This window comes from Opisthorchis viverrini, assembly GCF_000715545.1.
Source record: "Opisthorchis viverrini unplaced genomic scaffold opera_v5_147, whole genome shotgun sequence".
Lineage (NCBI taxonomy): Eukaryota > Metazoa > Platyhelminthes > Trematoda > Opisthorchiida > Opisthorchiidae > Opisthorchis > Opisthorchis viverrini.
Genome location: NW_008751803.1, coordinates 1,239,801 through 1,263,601, shown reverse-complemented (window position 1 = coordinate 1,263,601; position 23,801 = coordinate 1,239,801). Strand labels below are relative to the sequence as shown.

The following is a 23,801-nucleotide window of genomic DNA, read 5'->3' as shown; positions in this document are numbered from 1 at the left end:
CCAGAAGAGCGTCTGCTTCACAGAACCCTTCGGTAACCCCTGTGCTGAGTGAAAGCGACCGAGAGGTGGAAAGTGTATGACCTGGCAACGAAGTACGGAAACGCTGACCAGTAAACTTAGTCGGGTTGGCAACTGCCGCCTACCTGCCTGGGGCTCAACTCACCAATGATTGGTGGCATTGGCAGAAATGGCCCAATGGCGCTCGTGCGTCAATGCTATCGCCTCCCGTGCCAACTAAGGCTTGGCTGTATTTCCCGCACTCCATTTCTTGTGACTGACTGCAGCAGCTGTAACCGGTGTGCCTATGGTACAAGATTTATGGCTGATGAATTGAAATTGAATTATGTTGTGCTTTTTCCCGTGGGGCCTGCCAAACATCCCAGTACCTCTATTAGGTTATTTTTAGCGAATATCAACACTGCGGCTCGAATCATGTTGTGTATTACGATGAGCTTCTCCGAGATTGCAACGTAAAAGTAAGTGCGGTCAAAATTTTTTGCCAGGCTAGGTGACCAGCTCTCTGGAATATTACTAGCCCACAACTTACTGTTACCTTCATTTCACCTCCTCTCATCAGTTGATTAGATTTCTTTTTGAGGCCCATCAAAAATTTTTATTGGCTTGAATTTTATGCTGTTTGCCAGTGAATTGCTGTCTGTTGAAAGCCAAAGCTCGATGGAGACTTTGATACAAACAAGTAACTAATCACAAGTAGCATTGTGATAAGTTTATATTTTCACTTTGCATCGTTACATTTCTGTCACTGACACATTCCTGAGTTTGATCCAGTTTATTCCCCGCTGGTTTGCTGACTAATGTGCCTATTTGCTTACCTATCTCTTGCATAGAATGGCTACCCCAATGCTTTCTTGAACCAACAACAACAACAATCTGGTCAAGATTCTGGTCCGGGTCAAGGTGGTGCTGGGCACGGTAGTTCGCCCATAACTCAACATCAGCCGCAGCCAAATAGTTCAGCTCAATCCTACAGCGGTATGAAGTCTGTGAACTCCGGTTATGACGACTTATTTGATATGAAATATGGTGACCCTGCTAAGCAAGGTACTATCACTGTTTTGCAGCTTTCTAGCTCACCCTGACGCCGATTTTCCGTATAGACTTTCCTAATTCTAGCTGATGTTCGTGTTTTTCCACCTGGTGTTCCGGCTACTACTACATAGATGCTCTCAAAAAAGGCGACGTTTGTTACACTTGAGGGAAAGGTTCAATTGTTACCTTAGTCACCTAAGAACCCTGAAGGTGTTTCGCAACCATCGACATTCGATATACAGGAATGTTTGCGGTGGGTGGTTCACCCACTCGATGATTGCTGATTGGTTATATTCAGATGTAACCAGGTGGTGAACCGGGTGCTCCTGGGGTTTATGCAGTCAGCTGTTGATCATAATGTAATGTAGCGGATGGTAGTTGGGTGAATTTTGGGTATGTGCTCACGTGCACCTCACCACGCTTGTGCGTAGTTAAACCTTGTGCTAGACTGCCCCCTGTATATAGGCGGGCACCATGCTTGAACTTGCTTGAACTTGGCTTTAGATTACCCGTGTTACGTTCAACTCATTCCGATGCACCTTACTTTTTGCCACTTTTACCCTACTTTTCCTACAGTATGCTATACCGCTTTATTAGTTTGAAAACGAATTCGGGGACACAATACGCAACACAATTGTAGCTTCATCTAGTGTAGACCCATAAGTCTTTTGGCAAATTTGATCTCTTTGTAAACACCGGTTGGCGGGATTTTTCTCCAGGCTCATTTCTCAGGTGCCTGCTTAAGGCATCAATACACAGACCACTGTCTGGCAGTTACTGAAGCCAACTTCTGATCTATTCAACTGGAACACAAGACAGTCTGGTTATATTTCAACTGTCCTCTCTGGTGAGACCATTTAGAGTCCGTCCTTTAGAGCGAAACCGCTTAGTCTACCCACAATGCGTCTCTGCATTGATATGCAGGTGTCCAGTGAAAATGTTATTCTGTGTGATACCTGAAGATGGCTGTTAGCGTAAAGTCTGTTGAGGCAATGTGAGATAATTTATCGATCTGAATGTCTAATGCGTAGCTCGTGCCGCACAAGTATTTATGGAAGAACAAAGGATACTAAGTTTCCATACTAGAATTTACCCGGTGTTTAGCTATTCTAGGCAGATATGAACCATGTCTGCGAAGCGAGCGGTAGGTAATTTCGAGAGGTAATCAGGACCTAATTACAGTTACTGACGAGTTGTAAAAGAATTTATGTAGGAAGATGAATATGGATGTCTCTGTGCTCGTATGCACACATCTTGTGGATAGCCGGGCAACAGCTTGAGTTAGTTTCTCACTCGTTGCAGAAGTAGTTGATTTTTTGCGTGGCTAAATCCAAACGAACAACAGAAAAGTAATACCAATCGACTTCTTGGCCTGTATATTTCGCTCGTAAAGTCTAGGGATTCGTAGGATTGGAAAATGTTTAGTCGTACTGGAGGCAATACAATTACCGTTACATATTCCACACTTGTTCGTTGAGCTTGCTTGTTCTTTACAAAACCGATGAACTTCTATTATATCGTTGAACCTGCACACCCTGATAAGTTTATAAGTCTCCATTTTCGCCGTACATTTTCCTCTTTTCAGTGGGATTTAAAAATACTGGGAATCCAAATTACGGATCGTTCCAGGGGCAAATACCTTCGACTGAAGTTGTCGGATCCAAGTTATCTTCAAGTGCTCATTCGACTAGTGGCGTCCTCACGCAAGGTTTCAACGCTAGTTCTGGAGCAGGTCAACCATTTTCTCCACAGTTCTACCCTTCAGCACCCTACATAACTGCTGCTGTTGCAGTTGCTGCAGCTGCTGCTGCCTCTGCTCAACAACAACACCAGGCGGCTCATGCCGGAGGCCCTGTTGCTGGAAGTGCGAACCAATCGAATGCAGGTGCCCCTTCCGTTAACAGTTCTGGCACCCAAGTTGGTAGTGGTACTGGTGCTTCGAATGCCTTGCACGCTTCGAACGGGGCTAATCAAGCGATGATTCTGGGTCCTTCTGGTTCAAACTTGCATGCTCATCATCACCAGCGTTCGGTAATGCCTCAGCAGTACTAACTTTTGCAATGCGCCAGTTTCCCGGGCTTCTTCGGTGGACCAAAATTTGTGATGATGTGTTTCGATGTCACGAAGAGTTTTGTTGTTAAACGTTTTGTTGGAGCTAATCAGTTGTGATGCGGAAGCACAGGTAGTCAAAATCCTGTTCAATCCGAATGCGAATCATTCATTGAACGTTGTCACACTTCACCCATTTTCTTCCTTTCACCGCCCACGCTCTTCACATCAATACACAAATACACAGTGTCCTAGCTTTGGTTTAGTGTGGAAAACTGTAGAATTGTGTTCATCTTACTGGTGTCGTGTACATACTGACTGCGTAGAATCTACTCAATGGCCTTCATTCTGTTCGTCCTTCCCAGGTGCTCTTTTCATGTGATTGCCGATGTAAATCTCATTTGTCTCAGCTAGTTTTCACTGCTTAACGAGACCACGAACAACCCGGCTGCGCGTTTTCTGATGGTTTCGCTTTTTATATTCATTCCTATGGCCGTTAAGTCTTGAATTCCATATGGCGGATACATAGCAGATGAACACAGGTCGGAAAATATACATTTATTTACTGATGGTTCTGTTAGTTTTTTTATTGTGATTCGGTTGGTGAGTCGTGCTTACAGACAATATGTTGTTTTCAGATTCTTTGCACGACTCAATGACTACCTACAGTCACCCGGTGGAGGAGCATGAGGACGTATGGTATCCTTATGTTCATTTTCACGGGTTTTATGACCCCGTTATGGTTGGTAGCATTGATGGTACCGACACTGTTCCTCACGATCGGGCCGTCATGCGTTGTCTCTCAGCAACATACAAACCAAAGTTTTCCGAGTGCCTTGGACTGGATCCAAAGGTTAGCGTTTTTTCAGTACCTGTGTCGTTCAGTCACACCTTAGGCATTGTCACCCTTTGGTCCGTTTCGTCTGCTTCATGTAGTTTGGCTCATGTTGGCCTTTTTAGTACCCTGGGTTCGAAGACAGCGTTGTCACAGTACTCAAAGGTTGCTTGATACTTTGTAGCTTTTGGGGCGCCTCATTCTGTCATATATCCAAACACTGGCGAACAACATCAGGTTTGTTATTGAACCATCATGTTTTGCTTACCAGTCGTTCAGCTGTCGCTTCATGTAGATTCTTTTAATTCGTGATCGACACCTCACGTAGTACCTCGACACTGCCCTCAAAGACTAAAGTGACAGAAGTACATTTAAACTCTTTATGCTCCAATGGATTCCACAATGCAGATCCTATAAATTTGTGTAGTTAGCTTCACCGGTTCGGACAGCAAACGTCGAGTGGGGATGTTTCGCTCTGTGCTTATACACTTAGAAATGAAGGGTATCGTAGTCCTTCATATTTCTTTACTACGTCCCCACCCCAAGGTAGCGGATTTCGCACACGCTTCACGCAAGGCAACATCCGTGAGCCCGAAGTAAGTGTAGTGAGAACGCGAGATGGCCCAGGTGCTTAGGGCTCGAATTTACTGACGGGAAGGTCCGTGGTTCGAACGCGACCTCTGCCTTTCGACTTCCCCTGTCTAGGCTTGGGCAACCTGGCAGTATCCCAGCCCTCGTGCAGCCTTCGGGTGGCATGGCAGTTAGGCACCGAAAGGGTGTTACAGCTGAACGACGCTACCCATGTTTGGTGCAGCGAGAAAAAACCGAGCGAAACTGTTTCCCCGTCTCTGGTCACGAAAGAGGAGAGACCTAGTCTAAGTTCGCCTTCACAATTGACACAGTTGTGTCATATTGTCATGGGAGGATTATTGGCGACAGCAATCGGGAGATTCAGAACCTTTCCGTTACCTTTGACTGCACTAGAATCGAAGAAGTGAGTAGATTGGATAGGGTCGCAGTATCATAAGCTGCGAGCGGTCTTTCAGTGATGTCTAGGAGATGTCGGAAAACATTATCTTCCTGCTTTCGTCCGGGACTGGTTTCGGGTGAAACGATAGAACAGAATTCAGGGCGATGTCACAAAAAGACAGTGCCGTCGTCTTAGCGCGTGCTGGCCAGTGAAGCTGGGACATTCTAGAGACGACAGTGAAGCTAACAATGCATGCAGCAAGTGCAAAAACATCGTTTGTAGTTGCAGTCTTATACTGCTATTCTTGGGTGTCCTGTACAAAGCGGAAATTCGTAACATCTACCCGACTTGTGACCTTTTCTTCCACTGATTTACATCCACGCTTAGTGTTGACTGCATGACAATACGGACTGAAGTTCCCCTCAACCCATTTAGTGAGTGACGAGTGTATAGACGGGTCTCAGCTGAAAGTAGTGAATAAGGTACATGGTTAGCTTATATCTATATCCCCAAGGTTAGGTTGATCTGACATTTGGCGAAAGTGGGAAGAGAATATAACAATCGGCTGGCATCAGTCTACAACCTTCTTTGATCTGAAGGGAATGTGGCCTTCTGTGCTCCTTCGGAGAACCAAATGGGCGCGTTTTTGACCAGTTCTACTCGGTTGTTAACAGTGAATCAGAGCACTCAACAAGCCCTTCAGGGTCGCTAAAAATTGTGTGCGGGAGGACGGTATGTTTCCGAAGTACTTCAAGGAGCAAGATAGGTAGTGATTTTTCTGTTGGATCAAAATAGACTCAGTGGATGATGGAACATTGCGCGGATTGCTGTACTACTCGCGTTGAATTGCACCCGCCGGTACCGCATCAACATCGCTCGTGGCTTTGGTCAGTGGCTATTATTATTATGCATTGAGCTGGATAGGCTGTGGCCGTTGGAAACTTTCAGTTGATACAAACCAATCTAATAATGCGGGATATTGGCGTAGATAGACGGGATGACATTTCTCAGTGAGTGTTGAGCATTATTGCGAGGAAATTAATCGCTTAAACCATAGCCGTAGTCACATTGCTGCCAATAGGGGTGCCGTTGTGGGATTGTGATAGGAGTGCATGGTTTTCCTGAATCCACTTATTAATTGACTTGGATTCATTCGTGTCTAATCGGCCACTCCATACCTTCGTCTAACCGTTCCGAACGCTGCGTCTGGCTTGATCCCAGCGAGTTGTCGACCTGGATAAGCAAGACAATCGAGTATGTGCACCCACACATGACATACAATCTCAACGGTTCCCCTAATAATTCACCCATACCTGCTTAGATTTCTGTATTTGCAGTGCGCGATTGACATGGCGGACTCTAACCTACTGTTTTCAGTAAGCTTATGTGGTGTCACTCGAATCTAGGTAATATGTGGAATAATGAGGGTCATCGTTTGCTATCGTGGTACCCTTCTAGACTGCATAAGTCACCCACTGGATGTTCGAAATGATGCTCAGGTAGACTTCATAGGTTCTCCGGGTTTTGCTGCAGTCTTTGGGGTCGAGTCTCCTGATCCACCATCACAGCAATATTTCACGAACTAGATAAACATTAAAAACCTAATGGAATGACGTAAAAGGCTGTTACCGAATGATTTGACCAGATTCGACCCAAACTATCACTACCGTTGATAGTCATTTTCACTACCACCCCGGACAGAGGACCGTTAAATCAGAGCCACAAAATGTTGCTGTGTCCTGTAGGAACGAGAGATGAGGGCGCTTGGCAGATAGGTGAATAGATGCATACTGTCGTGTTGTGAACGTAGTGTAGAACGAGTACGAGAACCGTATGCCAAACCCGCTTTTTTATGCCCTATGACTGTAATTAGGCAGTGTACACATGGTTTGACGAGGTCGCCTCTTTAAAGAGTCGAAGTAAAGTATGCTGCTAGACATCCATTTCATCCCCCTAGTTAGGCTTTGTAACCCACCACCATTCGTTAAGGCACATGTACGAATTCTGTCCGAGCTGTATACGCTGAGCACTCGTAGTCTCATTTTTAAATGTCAATGGACCAATAAGATCTGCTGTTTGGACGTAGCACAATATTCAGAAGGTTGCTGAAAAATCCTCTACAGGAAGATGAACCTACAGAAAAAAGCACACCCCAAGGTTAGGATACTCCCGTGAAAAGCAGAAATCTAGAATCCGAAATCCACACTGAACAAACGCACACCAGAAATAGTCAATATCAGTTAACTCACTATTCGAAGAAGGAAAGGTTAGATAGGATAGGAGGATAGGAAGTAGGACACAACTAAGAGCAGTAAACATGCGGCTAAATGGAGGAGACAATGAGAGATGATCATTTGGATGCAATAAATGCTTTCGCAAGAACTGATGGGGCGATAAAAATGACAGGAAATAGTGGCAGCAATGGCTCCGAAAGACCGATCGGTAGCAGTGGCGAAGGCAAAGCCTACGTCTCATCACTTTGTCTGTCAGTCATTTGCGGTTTGTCGGTGGGCTTGATGGCCTTTCTGTTTCTGACCCACCGGGTCTAGTTGGGTTAGGAGCGCCATTCCAGAAAATTCGGACAATACTAAACCATTCGACAAATTTTGGCTCCGTAAAGTTACACAGGGACAAGGAACTTTTTGGAAAGACTGTCTAGCCCATCAGTTTTACATGGTCGGATCATGAAAGATCACACGAGACAGACAGACCCAGAGGGTGAGAAGCTTGATAGATGTGGAATAGGAATACACTCGGTCCTGAATGGGGTGAGGTTCACTGCTTGATGTCCACTCTACAGCTCCGGTGACATCAGCATTGGAGTTAATGTTGGCGAGGGTCGTGACAATAGAGTATGATGTCCTCCGAGAGTGTATGACTACGGGAGAGTGTGGACCAAAGTAAATGATTGACAAAATAGAAACGAGACTTCGAGGTGAATTTGCACCACCGAGCGTACTGCTATTCAAAAATATTAACCCAAATGAATGTTCTAGTCGTGTTCAAAATGCCGGAAATCTGACCTAGTGCCTACCATGCCAGACAAGGTCACAGATCTCGGATATGCCCAACATAACAGCTTCAGATTCACTAAATTAGTCCAAAGTTAGAAACCACAGGCGAGAGGGCCAGATGATCCGGTTTTTGATAAATCCGCGCTGGTGACTACTGAAATAAGTAGATCTTTCGAGCATCAGCAGCAGTAGGTTGACGGTGACTGAATCCATTGCTTTTCATAAAACAAAGAGTGTGGTCCCACACCAGGTATACCAGCTATTCTCTTATTTCACAACCGGTAGATAAATGTGATTATGAAGATAAATTTTTATGTTCCAAACTGGAGGGGGCGCAAAACGGACCTCATTTGGGGGCGAGACGGATCGATGGTTAGAGTGCGTAACTACTAACCGGAATGTCCGTGGTTCGAACCCAACCTCTGCATCTCGACTTCCCCTGCCTAGGCTTCGTAACCTGGCAGGTATCCCAGCCTTCCTTTGGATGGCGTGGCTGCTAGGCACCGAAAGACTGTTATAGTTGGACGGCTTCGACCGGAATGTCCGTGGTTCGAACCCGACCTCTGCATCTCGACTTCCCCTGCCTAGGCTTCGGTAACCTGGCAGTATCCCAGCCTTCCTTTGGATGGCGTGGCTGCTAGGCACCGAAAGACTGTTATAGTTGGACGGCTTCAGTAGGATTGTCCGGAAACTTAGGTGTATCTTTCGAGATTAAATTATTCCTAAGCGAAGTGGTAGTGTGGATATACATCTCCCCCCAGTTTATTGACTGGTAATTATGGTGTATCCTACCTACTTGGTAGACGGGGAGCCGTAGAATGAAGACGTGACAAAAATCAATGGTCCAAAGAACCGATGGACTAGCAAACTGAACCGTATACGGGAAAACATTCGCGGTGAAGAAAAGCTAACCAGCATGTGCACAGTCTCAACGTTCGCTGAGGATACAAGTAGGGGACTACATGAGTTGTGAAGATTTCTTGAGGAATTTTTTGGAAGGTTCAGTTACACAAATTTCTGCTTGAACCTTGGATAAACAATGATGCCAATCTCTGTGGACCCTAAAATCACTATGATGGTGTATTTCACTGGTAGGATCTCAACTCAAATGAGCTTGATTCACTCCGAAGTGAAATCGAATAGGCCAATGTGGTCGGTAGTTTTGCTGGGACAGTATACTTACTAACAATATGTTCTCTGTGGCAAACGAACGAAATTGAGCCACGAGAATGCAACAACCGAAGAAACGGTTTTGCCGGTGTTTGAGAAGAAAATGTAAGCGTAGATGTCAGCTTCACAAGAGAACTGACTACGTATTTAGTGGGACCGGACTCGAGACATCAGAATTTGTCGGTCGATAGATTCGTTAACGCTCGAATATTTCGGCAGTGCTCATAAGTGACGATGGCACCACTGACGCCGACAACAAATTCAACATAGGAGATGCTCCATTTGAAATCGAAGTTGACCTGTAGTTCCCCCTATTGCGTCACTGCTACGAATCAAACTATGTTCCCATGTTGGTCAGTATTTCACTAGTGGAAAGATTACCTGGTTGTTGGAGAATAGCCAAGATTCTTTTGACGCATAAGACAAGGACCCGTAACACTATATCCGCGTTCCCAATTCGTTTAAGGGTGCATATCATCACGAGTTAATACTAGCCCCTGTTTAGGTCGCGCTTGACACCAGACGCCGTCACTTATCTTGTGCAGTGAGTTTCTTTAACATGCAACGGATATCCTATAACTGTACGTTTATTATCGTTCTACATAAGTCCCTTGTCAATCGAGGTCCGTTGCTACAGATTCCAACTGGAACCAGTGGGACCAACAATAGTCACTCAAGCTTAATCTAATCACCCACAATTTACATATCTGGTTAAACGGAAATCTCGACTGCTAGCTTGTCAGGTGCGCGGGACGAATGAATGGGTTGAAGGAACTTGCGCAGAGTTAACGGTGAAATGTTTTCAATGCCCAACTCAGGGTGGCCTAAACAGAGTGGTGACCAGCCCTTGACTGGTCAGAGGAGTATGAAGGAGATCATGAAACGCTTGGGTGCTGTCGGTGCTACTCGCCTTCCAGGATGGGGACCACGTGATCCTCATTGTGCCTGGTTGGAGACACTACAAGATATGGCTGCCAACCGATGTCAGTGGCGTTGTTGCTGTCAGTTTCTATCCAGGTTATCTGAGCGAATGTCTGGAGGTGTGGGCACCTCGGAATGATTGTGGTAAGCTAGCAGTAAGTCCCTCCCCTGTCCACATTTACTCTTTTCTTTACAATAAGGCCTTCAAATAAGTCATGGTTGTAGGGCAGTGAAGCATCGGTGTTGAACACTGATGTCATGCTGTCGATGATGATGATGATGATGAACGGTGAAATTTGTAGCTTGATTTATTTGATTCCCGAGAGCGTGCGAAAAAGGTCGTCCTTCTAGAAACCCAAATAAAGATGACAAGTAATCGGACGTCGACCGGAATCACCTGTTTAAGTTCATTAAGAACAACGCTAGCGACCTACCAGAGTAAAATAGAGGACGAGTGCAAATTTAATAAAAATTGTACTCTTTTCTACCGAAACTTTATACACCAAATGAGCTACGAAAATAAATTCTTCCCGTTCATTCCATGGCTTTTGGCAATTGAATGTTTATTGTGTTCAGTTGAAGTCAATATATTTTAAAAATTTAGAATAAAGCAGTCTGAACTGAACCTCTCAGCTTGCCGATGGAGCTTAATTATGGGTTGCTGGTAGGTGACCTGAGTCTATTCACCTCTCGTGACACTGTCCGATATTCGTACACGCCCCCCGTCGCAAGCGGAAATGGTGTGCATTTCATCTGTCCCCCTAAATGTCCTTGTTTGTAAATTTACTTCGTACCTTTTCATGGAATGTCAATGGCAAAGACATCTACTACAGGCCTCTTAACTGCTGACATATTCCAACCATGAAAACGTCATGGTAACAACATGATACCGGACCGAACGATGGCCACGCGTGAGCTAAGTGGTCACGTGTTAACAGATAACAGATTTCACTGCTGTTGTCGTTCTCAGTAATCCGTACCAAGTCAACGATGATCAACTTCAACAAGGTATTATATCAGACTTTTGGAACATAGGGTATCTGAAGAATGAACTACTGAAGCCATTTGAGAACAATGGTCGCATCGGAGAAAATGTCCTGGATGCCCTCAAAAACATCAGAGACAGGTTTCGAACATTTGGTGTCTTCATCTCGAGCCCAGCGTTGTTGGTACAGTCGCCCGAGTGATAGCTATTTTTCATGCTGGTCTAACTGTATTACCTCAAAGAAACCGATAAATTTCACTGCTAATTGCGCACCCACTTTCTTGACTTTTGTAAGCATCATTCAAATGTTCTATATTTCAGTACACCGCATAGAGATTTCTCGTAGTATAAAGTGCCCACAAAATCGACCACTCGCTCAATGCATGACCAATTTTGACAGCTGTGTAGGATGATTTACCGCGGTTGTCTCCTGGCATCTTACGGCACAATGCTATGCCGTACAAGGCAATCCACGCTACTACAATATTTCGTTTTAACCCAACGCGATCGGGATTCATTTCGCCATATTTATTCTAGAGCGGAGCGTGCGAAAAAGGTCGTCCTTCTAGAAACCCAAATAAAGATGACAAGTAATCGGACGTCGACCGGAATCACCTGTTTCATTAAGAACTGATGATGATGATGATGAACGGTGAAATTTGTAGCTTGATTTATTTGATTCCCGAGAGCGTGCGAAAAAGGTCGTCCTTCTAGAAACCCAAATAAAGATGACAAGTAATCGGACGTCGACCGGAATCACCTGTTTAAGTTCATTAAGAACAACGCTAGCGACCTACCAGAGTAAAATAGAGGACGAGTGCAAATTTTATTAAAAATTGTACTCTTTTCTACCGAAACTTTATACACCAAATGAGCTACGAAAATAAATTCTTCCCGTTCATTCCATGGCTTTTGGCAATTGAATGTTTATTGTGTTCAGTTGAAGTCAATATATTTTAAAAATTTAGAATAAAGCAGTCTGAACTGAACCTCTCAGCTTGCCGATGGAGCTTAATTATGGGTTGCTGGTAGGTGACCTGAGTCTATTCACCTCTCGTGACACTGTCCGATATTCGTACACGCCCCCCGTCGCAAGCGGAAATGGTGTGCATTTCATCTGTCCCCCTAAATGTCCTTGTTTGTAAATTTACTTCGTACCTTTTCATGGAATGTCAATGGCAAAGACATCTACTACAGGCCTCTTAACTGCTGACATATTCCAACCATGAAAACGTCATGGTAACAACATGATACCGGACCGAACGATGGCCACGCGTGAGCTAAGTGGTCACGTGTTAACAGATAACAGATTTCACTGCTGTTGTCGTTCTCAGTAATCCGTACCAAGTCAACGATGATCAACTTCAACAAGGTATTATATCAGACTTTTGGAACATAGGGTATCTGAAGAATGAACTACTGAAGCCATTTGAGAACAATGGTCGCATCGGAGAAAATGTCCTGGATGCCCTCAAAAACATCAGAGACAGGTTTCGAACATTTGGTGTCTTCATCTCGAGCCCAGCGTTGTTGGTACAGTCGCCCGAGTGATAGCTATTTTTCATGCTGGTCTAACTGTATTACCTCAAAGAAACCGATAAATTTCACTGCTAATTGCGCACCCACTTTCTTGACTTTTGTAAGCATCATTCAAATGTTCTATATTTCAGTACACCGCATAGAGATTTCTCGTAGTATAAAGTGCCCACAAAATCGACCACTCGCTCAATGCATGACCAATTTTGACAGCTGTGTAGGATGATTTACCGCGGTTGTCTCCTGGCATCTTACGGCACAATGCTATGCCGTACAAGGCAATCCACGCTACTACAATATTTCGTTTTAACCCAACGCGATCGGGATTCATTTCGCCATATTTATTCCGCATACATGGAGGTTTTTCCTACCTAAATATACATTATCTTCTGTAATGTACTACTCATAAGGCTGCTGAAGATCCATCGACAGCCCACGACCGGTTTTGCCCTTCTCGGGGCTCATCAGGTAGGCGCAGTCCCCGGGTTTTCGTCAACCTTATGTTCTACTTGAAACCAAATTGCACGAAATTAGCGAATATACACTCATCTGCAAACTAATTTGGTTCTTTCGAGAGACTCACCTGGAACCCAGCTGAATCTCTCGTTTATGATGGTGCAGCACATTCAGTTGCCTGAGAACATCATTACATTATCTTCGGTTTCTGAGTGATTTCTTCCCATGCAGTGTCACTGCTTCTCAAAAAACATGATTTGGTCATCTATACGCACCAGTATTCGAATTTTCCCTTACTTCAATACCCGCCTACCTCGAATTTCTTACCATAATTTCAAAACAACCTTCCGTTCTGCTTGTTTCAGTAACATATCTGCCTACTTTTTGGAGTATGAGTGGAAGTTTACTTTCCTTGTACCTTTAAAGCAAACAAATCTAGGTTATGAAAATGGCTGATTTCACTTCCGTGGTAATGTGAATGGACAATGCGAGTGAGCTGAAAACTCCCCATGAATTGTCTTGGTAGCATGAAATTAAAGGGGATAGCAATAGTTCTCTTTTCCACCGACTTTTCATATGCCGGGTATTGTAACACGTGTTGAAAGACGTGCGATTTAAACTGGTTGGATGTGTTTTTGATCCTCAAGGCCACGCTTTTCGTTGGACGTCTGTCGCCACAGACTACCTCCTCGGTACTCATAGAGGCACTTCACTCTCTACTTCACCGGCCAACTGAACGGCAACAACAATCGAAACGGTCACCCGAGTCTCGTCGTGAACGTCGCCCGCGGTTGCGTCATCGCAGTCGTTCTCCATTTGATACGGAGTCCAGCGTACCGGAAAATCGCATACTCTGGCCAAAAGTTCGGCTAGTCAGGAACATTGCTACCGGATACCCATGTGGCTATGCGTTTGCCTACTTCGAAAACCCCAGAGACGCAGAGTGTGTTCTAAGGAATTGGACGCAGCGTGCGCGGTCAATGGCCGGTTCACAGTATGGAGCCAAACCTGAAGGCTTGGACATCCCTGGCGGTGAAAAGGCAAGTTCAATCCTTATCTCTTTCTTTTCTGATGCCTTGTTTCTGTCAGCTGAAAAAGGCTACAGTGTGGCATCGAGAAAACATGCAAACAGAGGTTCCAGCTCAGGCCCATCAACTCGATGCACCTCGCCTGTTCCAATGAGTCATAGGTTGGTTTTTCCTGGGAGACTTCAGTTAGTCCAACTGAATTTCTCGTTTATTAGATTCTTCAACTAAATACGCTGCACAAAGACTGGCTTTTGTTTCAGTCGGTACACTATTCGAGATATCCCAGTACAATCTTTTGACTGAAAGAACCCGTGTTGAGCTTTCGAAGAGTTTTCAGTAACCTTATGAGTAGTGTGTCTTGTTGAGAGTGATGGGTTGTTTCGAGTATGCTGGCAATTTGAAATAATCCGACATCAATGACCACGAGACTGTCCCTTCCATTCATCTTTGGAGTTTCGTTTTACGAATCCATAGCGTATTATTTGCTTACCTCCGCTGAATAACTCATGTTTTATGCACTCAGTTTGAAGATTATGCTTGCTGCACATTGGAGCCACTTCAACGAACTTTTTAAATGGTATCCTACTCAAACCATCAGTCCGGACGAATTTTCTCCACGATTAATGAAATGATTCCGAAAGAAGAGTGAGGCAATTTTCAAGAGAGGAAGGCTTTCAAAAGTCAAGCAACTAATGTCATATGATGGCGGAAATCCATAGGCTGAGCAAGGTTTACGTTTACACACTAGTTGGCAACAAAATCTACGGTAGTTGCCGGAGTTTTCTTGAGTAACCGTGCGCTACTGAGTGGAATTCTTGTACAAATGTTCCAATTAAGAATTCGCTAATTCGATGGATAAGTGAATACTTTTGCTTGTTCATCTACTGAGGTAAACAGTGGCCGGAGTTTTCTTGAGTAACCGTGCGCTACTGAGTGGAATTCTTGTACAAATGTTCCTCTACTGAGTGTAAACAGTGCTAGTCCCATTGATACCAAACGCAAGCATGGTGCAAAAGGAGATACTCTAGTGAAGATCTAAAAAAGCTAGTGGCTCAGACCTCGTATTACACCGTGTTTGAATGTCCTAATGGAAACCGTTGTAGTTCTGTTCAATCAGTCTTCCACGAGTAGAGGAATACCTGATTTCCGAAGGATAACCAGGATAATTCCGGTGCTTACGGAGGAGATACCCGATTGCCTGCATAGATGAGGATGCCACGTTATTGGAAGATCATATCACCACACTGCGCGTACCAAACCTCGACTGCATAAATGCCTTTGACACTGGTAATATGATGGAATATTGGTAGCTCGGGTGGATTCATTGGTAAATGATCAGGTGGCTATTGATCTGTTCGCCGAGCTTACCAGTTGACTGGCATAGGTTTCGTCGCCTTTCGAAGAGACATCTTAGATGTAGCTCTGTACAAGGTTGAAGTTGATGAGTCCCATACGTAACCCAACGGAAGATCTCCGCGTTCTCAACCCTTCGCTGTAACCTTCTGGAGCAGCCCTGCGATCCCAAGATCCTTGTGCAACGAAATTTTGGTTTGAAAAATTCCCTCTTTCAAGAGAAGCTTCTATGCAAGCATCCTTAAGAAGGGAACGTCACCAGTGCTTTGGATTTTTACACAATGGGAGTTTCCTTACAAAAATAGCCCAGCAATGCACGCCTTCTGCCCTCCTTCCTCATGGGAAAGTGGCCTGTTACAGCTGGTGCAGATTTATTAACGGGTAATCTATAATTTGCAGCCAGACCAACAACAGCCGAACGCACATCTAGCGTTGCATTGGTTGTCAAAGTTCCAGATCATCTTCTGGTATTGTCGTGAAGCACTGCAAACTGAGGTCAGCTACTTATGCCCTTTCCGGTTGAATGTCACAGGCACCGGTAGGAACCGCAGGGTTCGCTAAGAATGGATGACTTCTCTTTGATCAAAAGCAAGCTTTCACACTGGCTCAGGCTCTGAACTGTGTACTATTCCCGAACGATATGAGGAACTCACTCTCCGAGTCTGGTAACTTCACTAGAAACGCTTCACCATCAACCGGAGTAATACCACCAGCCCTTAGTAGTGAGTCACATTCACAACCAAGGCTGCTTTCCTACCCCAACCGGTTGTACAAACTACAACAAAGAATAATACTAGAATAACGGAGAGGAAAATACCCCTCTGACGACAAATTCACAGTTTGTAGACTGTCTCATAACTTCTAAAAATAAGGATGTTATTTGAATGCCCATTACAAAACTTGAAGGATAGGCCAGGTATTCCGTTTCTAGCTTGAAGTCAGATTCTATAAAATTGATACCACACCTCGCAATCAGTGGTAAAGCCCTGGTTTATTCTCAGAATCAGAAATTAAAGTGACATCGCAAAGCTCTCAAAATAATAAACACTATCGAACTCGTAATTTACCAGAGAATTGCTGCTGAACAATACTGTGAATAAAGAGTCATGCCACGAATAAAGAGTCATGCAACAGCATGCGGATTTCGCTGGTCTCTTTGTACCACACTGATGGAGTAAGCCATCACGAAGTTTTTGAGCGGTCTCTGGACTTTGAAGTCCACAAAATCTGTCGTCAACGTGCTGAATGCTGTGCTTCTCGATTTTCGCAGTCAGTGTGGATACATCTTTGTCTTTGTAATGAGTAATAAAGCAAGGCCTGGGCGGATGTATCTGGGTAAACCGAAGCGGTTCGAACAGTTCGTTAGCGAGGTCGGTTGGAAATGTGTAGCCGCAGGTCTATTCTCAGTACTTCCTCAACTCTGTACTGGTGTAGATACTTTTCACTTGTTTCACAACAGCTGATTGCTTGAGGTTCGGTACTATTTTTACCGATGTTCCTCGCTGGATGATGCCGTTTGTGCCGAGTTATGCGGTGAGCGGTATAATGCATTACTACTACCTCATCAAACCATCAGTCTGGTGCGCATCGGTTGCGCTTCTACCCTGGCTGGCCCTTATGTGCGCACTCAGCTGTCGTTCTCACAACCTTGGCCAAAACATCGCTGTGTGAATCACACGTTTGGTAAAACTCTGGCTGTGTTGAACCCAAGTCCTGCGTCTGGGGATCACAATCACTTTGCCGAAAGAATGTATTTTAAGACTGCATCGTCGATCCAGCTAGAACGAACGGCGTTGCAAAGTACGACATTAGTAAAGACCTGTTTCTGTAATGGGCCGTTCTAACTAAGACGATAGCAAGCACCTAGCCCAGCACTAATCACGTGACTAAAGCTACCTGGTGCTTCTCGACTTCGCTACGTTGACGCGGTTGTCTAAGCATGTGTGATTCGGTTTGCAAACCGGAGAGGTATTCTTTTGTTTAGGCGTAACCAGAAGCCACAATGAAATTGCGGTCAAGCAATAAACAGTTCCAAATAGAATTATCCCATCGTTCAACGGCTCAGGAAAAACACATTTATAGGAAATCAATTCCGAAACCAGTTCCAAACAGGTTTGGATCGATCCGTCGGGCATTAGAAGTAACCGACTGAGCTTGGTAGTTCCTATGTTTCGATGTAACTGCTTGTGTGGTGCGACACGAATCCTAGTTTCCCAGCCTTACGTGCTTGAGGGAAGTGAAATTTTGCTATATCTGTTCTCTCCATTGAAAGTCAGGGCCTTTAGACAACCAGTCGGTCATCGTTACGTGTGTGTGGCGCCACGACTGTTGATTGCTACAGTTTCGCCCATGGACTTGATTGTTATCAAATAACCATGGTAACTTGACTATGGCACGAAAGCTGTTCAACCAAGTGACGCAAGAATAAACCAACCGGCTGAAGTTCGAAGTATCTGTCAACGACATCAGATGTAAGCCGACTAATGTGGAACCTATTGATCGATAAGTGATGTGGGTAGTAAAAGACCACTAACCCATCCGCAGATAACAGCGCCTGTTTTATTGTTTCCCACGCAGGTGCCTGCTGTGTTTACGTCATTAGGAGGGCCTGTACTGATTCGCCTTTGAAGATAAACATTTATCATCTTAGAAAATGGAAGTCTACGCCGAAACAGAATACCACTTTTCCGATTATCTAGCTTCCCATGTCGTGTGTAATCTTCTACTTTCCGTCTTATCTTATGACCTCTTCCTGTTGAGTCTAGGGGTGAAATTAAACTCATCATGCATTGACGTAATTTCTCCGGATTCGTTCAGAATATCGTGTGGATTCAGCAGGGTAGTATGGGAACTGAATGTTGGGGGTGCGGTTAGACACGTTGTACTGACGTGTGACGAATTGCCAGAGTCAGTTTTGCATCCTTAAAAAATTCCTACCAATTTCAGACAAACAACAGTGGTAGCGATTTTCGCACGGAAGTGGTGTGTTAGTCGGCATTCAGGACCGTATCGATCAGTCGCTTGATAAACCAGCCTTACCCGACAGTCACAAGATGGAACTATGCTGTTTGCAGCATGTTTTCATGTGACTAGCTCTCGCAATTATGCTAACTTTCTGTCACGGAAAAAACATTGCACATACCTTGTGTGGACATTAGAGTTCAAATTTGGAGTGGTCTTATTTTCAGAATGAAAACAGATTCATTGTACACTAGAACATTGGGTGGACAACCCCCCCTGACGCCTGGATCAGTTTTATCTTGGCTTGTTTCATAATTTATGACTTTGAGGGGCTACATGAGGACGTTTCATCTTACAAGTGAAGTAAGCCTATTATGAAAAGCTGATAAGTGCTGTTCAGCTGTTTCATCCATGTTAAGAACTATCACCAGTGCGCATCTGACGAATCCCTAGGAATCCCAGGAATCCTCAGCCATACGAGCGACCAATCAGCCGTGTAATGAACTCTCACTTAGGCATTTCGTGGTTTCAGTCGCACGCTGCACATCACGCGCTGCCACGCTCTCCGAGTGCCCACTGCTTAAGTGGAAAGCTTACTCTGCCGACAGGTCGTCATTCGATGAGCCGGTCAACACGTGACAACGTGGAGCGAATTGCGCAACTGAATGATGATTGGTGCTGTATCATGTCCACTGCGGGGTAGCCGCTGGTGGCCAAACAGCATAGTTTTTAACTATCAGCCTCGTCGGTCATGATAATTCGGCTACGTCCAACGTGCGCTGATCCAGGTACGAGCTGCTAATGAACTCTAATGGGAGCAGAGTCCAGCGCCTCTCTCGTTTGGTATGGACTCACCAGAGTGATTGCACAGGAAAGAAGCACTATCCAAACACAATTGATGTGAATACAAATTCTCCTGCGTGTTAATTTCTCGTACTACCAATGCACCACGTAGTAGTTATCCGTACTATCTGCTTGGCCGCGACAGCGCGACGCTGAACATGTCTTCGTCAACTTGATGTTTATCGCCCGCTGTTCCATCCATTATCATTCCGATTCGTGACCCACGTCACACGTTGCACTTCCTAAGCTTCCTCCTTCCCAGCAACTGCCCCGAGTTGAAGATTACTTGGTGAAACCCGAAGAGATTTCAGCAATCTAATAGGCGGTGTTGTCGCAATATATCTCGAATACCGTGCCAATTGAAACATAAGGCGACATTCGTTCGGCATATGTAGATGTGGAACATCATAAGTGACAAATTCAGCTGGGCCTCTCGGTGACTCCAATTCGATTTGCAAATAAGCGCATAGGACCCCCTAATGTTGAACTATTCATCGTAGTTTCGGGCAGAAGTAGCCCATGAGTGGGATTTTATGTTAGCCATTCTTTTCACAACAGAATTGTTCAAAAAGCGCTAGAGCTACACGTAAATACTATGAAAAATGTGGGGTTCGCGCTATGAATTTGTTTTTTTTCCAGCCGCTAACAGAGTAGAGCTACACGTAAATACTATGAAAAATGTGGGGTTCGCGCTATGAATTTGTTTTTTTTCCAGCCGGCTAACAGAGGATATCCTTGGCTAAATCTGCTCATTCACTCACAGCCATAAACCGAACTTTTCTAGAGGAATTTAGAACAAGGGAAATAGTATTTTGAGTAAATCGCCGTTACTTGTAGTTTTATGTTGTCGTCATTTGCCCTGACAATTCCGCCACTCTTGAACTGAATATTGACGGTCGCAATCCCATACCACCAACCTGCTGCAACCTATCCACACTTTTTTGTTTAGTCGGACCGTGACGGCGGCAGTCACCAAGGCCTACTTCGAAGTGTGTGATAATACTCTCGTTTTAGGTATCCTGTGTTGACTGCGTCAGTCAGCGTGGAAAAGGAACCGAGCCACCAACACTTCGGTAACACAAAACGTCCGCTCTCCATGAGTGGAATGAGTGATGATGGCAGCGGTCGATCGATCGCAGTTTGACCTGCTACATTTTCGGCGCTTGCTGTTGGCCTGCTGGGTCAGGTGAGAGAGGTAGACACGCCGCAAACCTTGGTCTCGCTGAACTCCATTCCGTTCGGCAAATATCGTTAAAAGGATTGTTTCAACTTCAACTATGTGGCGTCACTGGTATCAGTACTGAGGTGCAGTCCGCCCACAACTCCATCCTGATAGTGTTTGGTGATGTAACACACCAATAACAGACGGTTATGGTGAGTTGGTTCCGCCCCCTCCTCAATGTGACTGTCAGCTCCGCAGTCAACCCGTGTTCCTGCGCAATGGGCCAACAGATCGCTGTTCGGTCAACAACTATGAAAACACCCGGGTCGCTATGTTCCTGAGGAACCTAACAGCAGTAACAAAAAAACAGCCAAAACGCCTCACGACCGGAATTCGGGTGGAAATGTGGCGGCAACAGCAGCAGCAAAGACCGAGTACGGTTGAGCAGTAGAGGAGGCTTCAGAATCAGGAGGATAGTAACCAAATTGTCCAGTGCTGATTAGGTAGGCAACTACCGCATCATCGGTCATCGGAATAGGCGTGGTTTTATAGTGTTCGGTTGTTTTGCTTATCATATCGAGCTTCGCCCAGTGAAGTACAAACTCCATCAACACGTACTTCTGAGCGATGATTTGTCCGATCAGTTGGCCCAGGCATCGACTGAAAAATATCGTTATTTAAGATGGCAATTCTTTCAATTCTGGTTTGCCTTTCCGAAAGTATGCCACTGTGTTCATTTTTTTCTCTGAGGAGCTTGACTCGAATTCGTGCAATTTACATATTTTTCGAGCATAAGTTACCCTTTAAACATAATCGTGCAAACTTTTACTTCTAGGTCATTCTTGAACCAGCCTTCGCCGAGTCACTTCCTGGTTGGCGGCCTCGACGTCTTGGAGGTGGTCTTGGAGGGCGGAAAGAAGCCGGACAGTTACGCTTTGGTGGGATCGCACGACCTTTCCGACGTCCGTTCAATTTTCACACGAGTTGACACTTAATTCATTTATAGAGCTCCACGAAAAATAAACGAACCTACAATATCTACATGAAATTCCTGCTTTCTTCCCAATAGCTTTAGTTCAGCTTTGTTTGCCGTTGTGGTAGTCGCTAGATATGCACAGCACGGTTCCTCTGGGCCTTCTAACATTGTCATGCTGTGTGTTCAAAGAAAGTATGGATGACTTGTATACTAACCCTACTATCAGGTATGGTGATGGGCTTATACTGATCTACTTTCAACTGTAACCCCACTGGCAACAAGCGGAAGTGAGCAAGAATTTCGCAATCTTTTATTTTGGGGAGAGTTGAATTATTGCTGACAGTTGGAAGTAGTTCATGCAAGAATTTTCATTCCAAGAATTTGTAGCTATTCCATCCCTACAGAATTGTTAAAGAAACGTTCAGATTATGTCTGCCCATTGAAGAAAGGTGAGAGGAATCTAACAATGCTAAGCTTGTTGTTTTTGGTGTCTGCTTCATGGTGTTAACTGCAGCACCACTGGGCCCCGAGTTTTGATTAATTCATGTCCGCGTCTATGATATACACCCACGGTTCATTAGCGAAACTGGGTGCACGTATCGATCTTTAGCGGTCACATCAGTCTATGGAATTACAGACATTTTTCATAACTAATTCGGTGCCAATGAAAAGTCCGATCCACAAATAGTGAACAAGGTTGCCGTAATAGTCAGAAATGCTTTTGTGTGCAACTGCGGTACGGACACAAACGTGCGTTTAAAGCCATAATTCATTTGACTGAAATGGCAGGCCACTCGGGAACGGTTCCGGTCATTTGTGTACAGTGAATTTTGAGTTTGGTCTTCGAATTCTGTAAATTATAAACCAGATTTTTGAAGTGAATTTTGTACCTCGGTGACGGTGTTAACAGTGTTTGCGCGTTACCGATGGTTTGTTTCTCAGGTGTTAGCTTTGCCAATCGTAACTTTTCTATACGCAATACTATGTGATTAGGGTCAAAGGTCATCGCGTAATCACACACCACGGGTCGCATGCAGCTTAACCCCGTCTTCTGTACGGTCAAATTGCGACGATGACAACGCCGCCACCAGTAGAGTGTTACTATAGGTTCTATCGAAATGTACTGTATGTCGAAGCAAAGAGTACAACCACCAAGTCTACGCCAAAAGCGTTGACACCTCGGTAATGAATGAACATGCATTTTCCACACATCTGCTGGCCACGATGTTGCTACGAGAACTTAGTTACTGGCTAGAGATAGGCGTATCGTTTAAAATTCGCACGATTGTTGGATTCTATCCATTCCATCTTCTGAAATGCGCCTTGTACCTTCAAAGTGCAAAGCCATGCTTCAGAACGTGCCGTCTGCGAACATATCCCTTAGAATTCAAGGAGAACCACTGGAGATTGTGGAAAACTTTACATACCTCGGTAGTTGTATTAGCTCTGATGGAATTGTATCTGATAAAGTCAGTGCAAGAATCTCAAAGGCTCGAATCACGTTTGCTAATTTGCGTCACTTGTGGCGTCAAAAAGGCATCTCACTAGATCTTAAGGGTCGTATGTACCAGGCTACAGTAAGGGATGGCGACTAATCGCTGTCAGTAGCGTTCTTGCTGTCAGTTTCTTTCCAGAGTGTCTGGTTGAACTGTTAGATTAGACTTTTGTCAAAAAGTTCGGTTTTCCGCTGATTCCAACCGAAATTTCCAGTTAGTCATGAAAATAAAATGATTTTATTCGTTTTACTTCGAAACATTTCAGTGCCTGAACTTTTAACACTCATTCCTAATGTCAAAGTGAGTTTCAGTTGGTCGTACCAGCATTCCTTTTTTCAGTGCGTCTGGACGACGCGTCCGATTAAGGTGAAACTTTTCATACGTGTTAAAGCCATTTCAACGCGATAAGTCACGGAGTACTTCCGACCCAAGTTATATGGTTCCGACGGCATCAGTGCTGTGACAGTGCAGTCTGTGACTAAAAAGATTGTATAATCAGCCCACTTGTGTTGTTGATACACTGCTGTTGTGATCCACCGCTTACAAAACGTATCCCCTGAATAACTCTTCCTGCTTTACACCATCTAGGCCCAAAACTGTTGACCAATGTAATTATCCTCGCACGAAGCAAGTTTGAAATCAAAACCCGAACCATTATTACGAACCCCCGTTTTGTCAAAATCTTCTCTTCAGTATCTTGAATCCAAGCGATTTCAGTTTGTAGTGGACTGGCATTCCTAATCGAACATGAAAAATTCAGCTGAGTGTAATATTTATTTGGTGCAGTAAAAGCACCAGTAATGGAAACAATGTGGAGACGCCGTGGTCTTCCCTTAACAATTTGTTTTCTGAAAAGAGCTTTTTCATGGTTCCAAAAGTGACTGACTCGCTGACGCCATTGAAACTACCACGGTGGACATACCGTTTACCCCAAATCGGCTTTGGACACTTGAGATCAGGAACACTGCGGTTGTAGTATCCGTTCACATCACCGTT

At 44.6% G+C, this 23,801-nt stretch overlaps 2 protein-coding genes across 2 annotated transcripts in view; both read left to right on the top strand.

Annotated features, from left to right (window-relative positions):
- T265_06808 (hypothetical protein) overlaps positions 1-3,653 on the top strand; it is a gene marked incomplete at both ends in the record, with an annotated part of 8,979 nt that extends 5,326 nt beyond the window's left edge. The window contains 2 exons of the mRNA XM_009172173.1: positions 849-1,062; positions 2,636-3,653. Coding sequence (XP_009170437.1) covers positions 849-1,062; positions 2,636-3,102 — 681 coding nt within the window. The remainder of the gene's footprint in view (positions 1-848; positions 1,063-2,635) is intronic.
- A 71-nt stretch (positions 3,654-3,724) lies between these two features.
- Positions 3,725-21,328, top strand: T265_06807 (hypothetical protein; the record flags this gene model as incomplete). Its single annotated transcript, XM_009172172.1, has 4 exons — positions 3,725-3,952; positions 10,006-10,164; positions 13,634-14,175; positions 21,169-21,328. 4 exons carry the CDS (start codon positions 3,725-3,727, stop codon positions 21,326-21,328), a joined length of 1,089 nt encoding a protein of 362 aa, XP_009170436.1.
- Between the last annotated feature and the right edge of the window lie 2,473 nt (positions 21,329-23,801).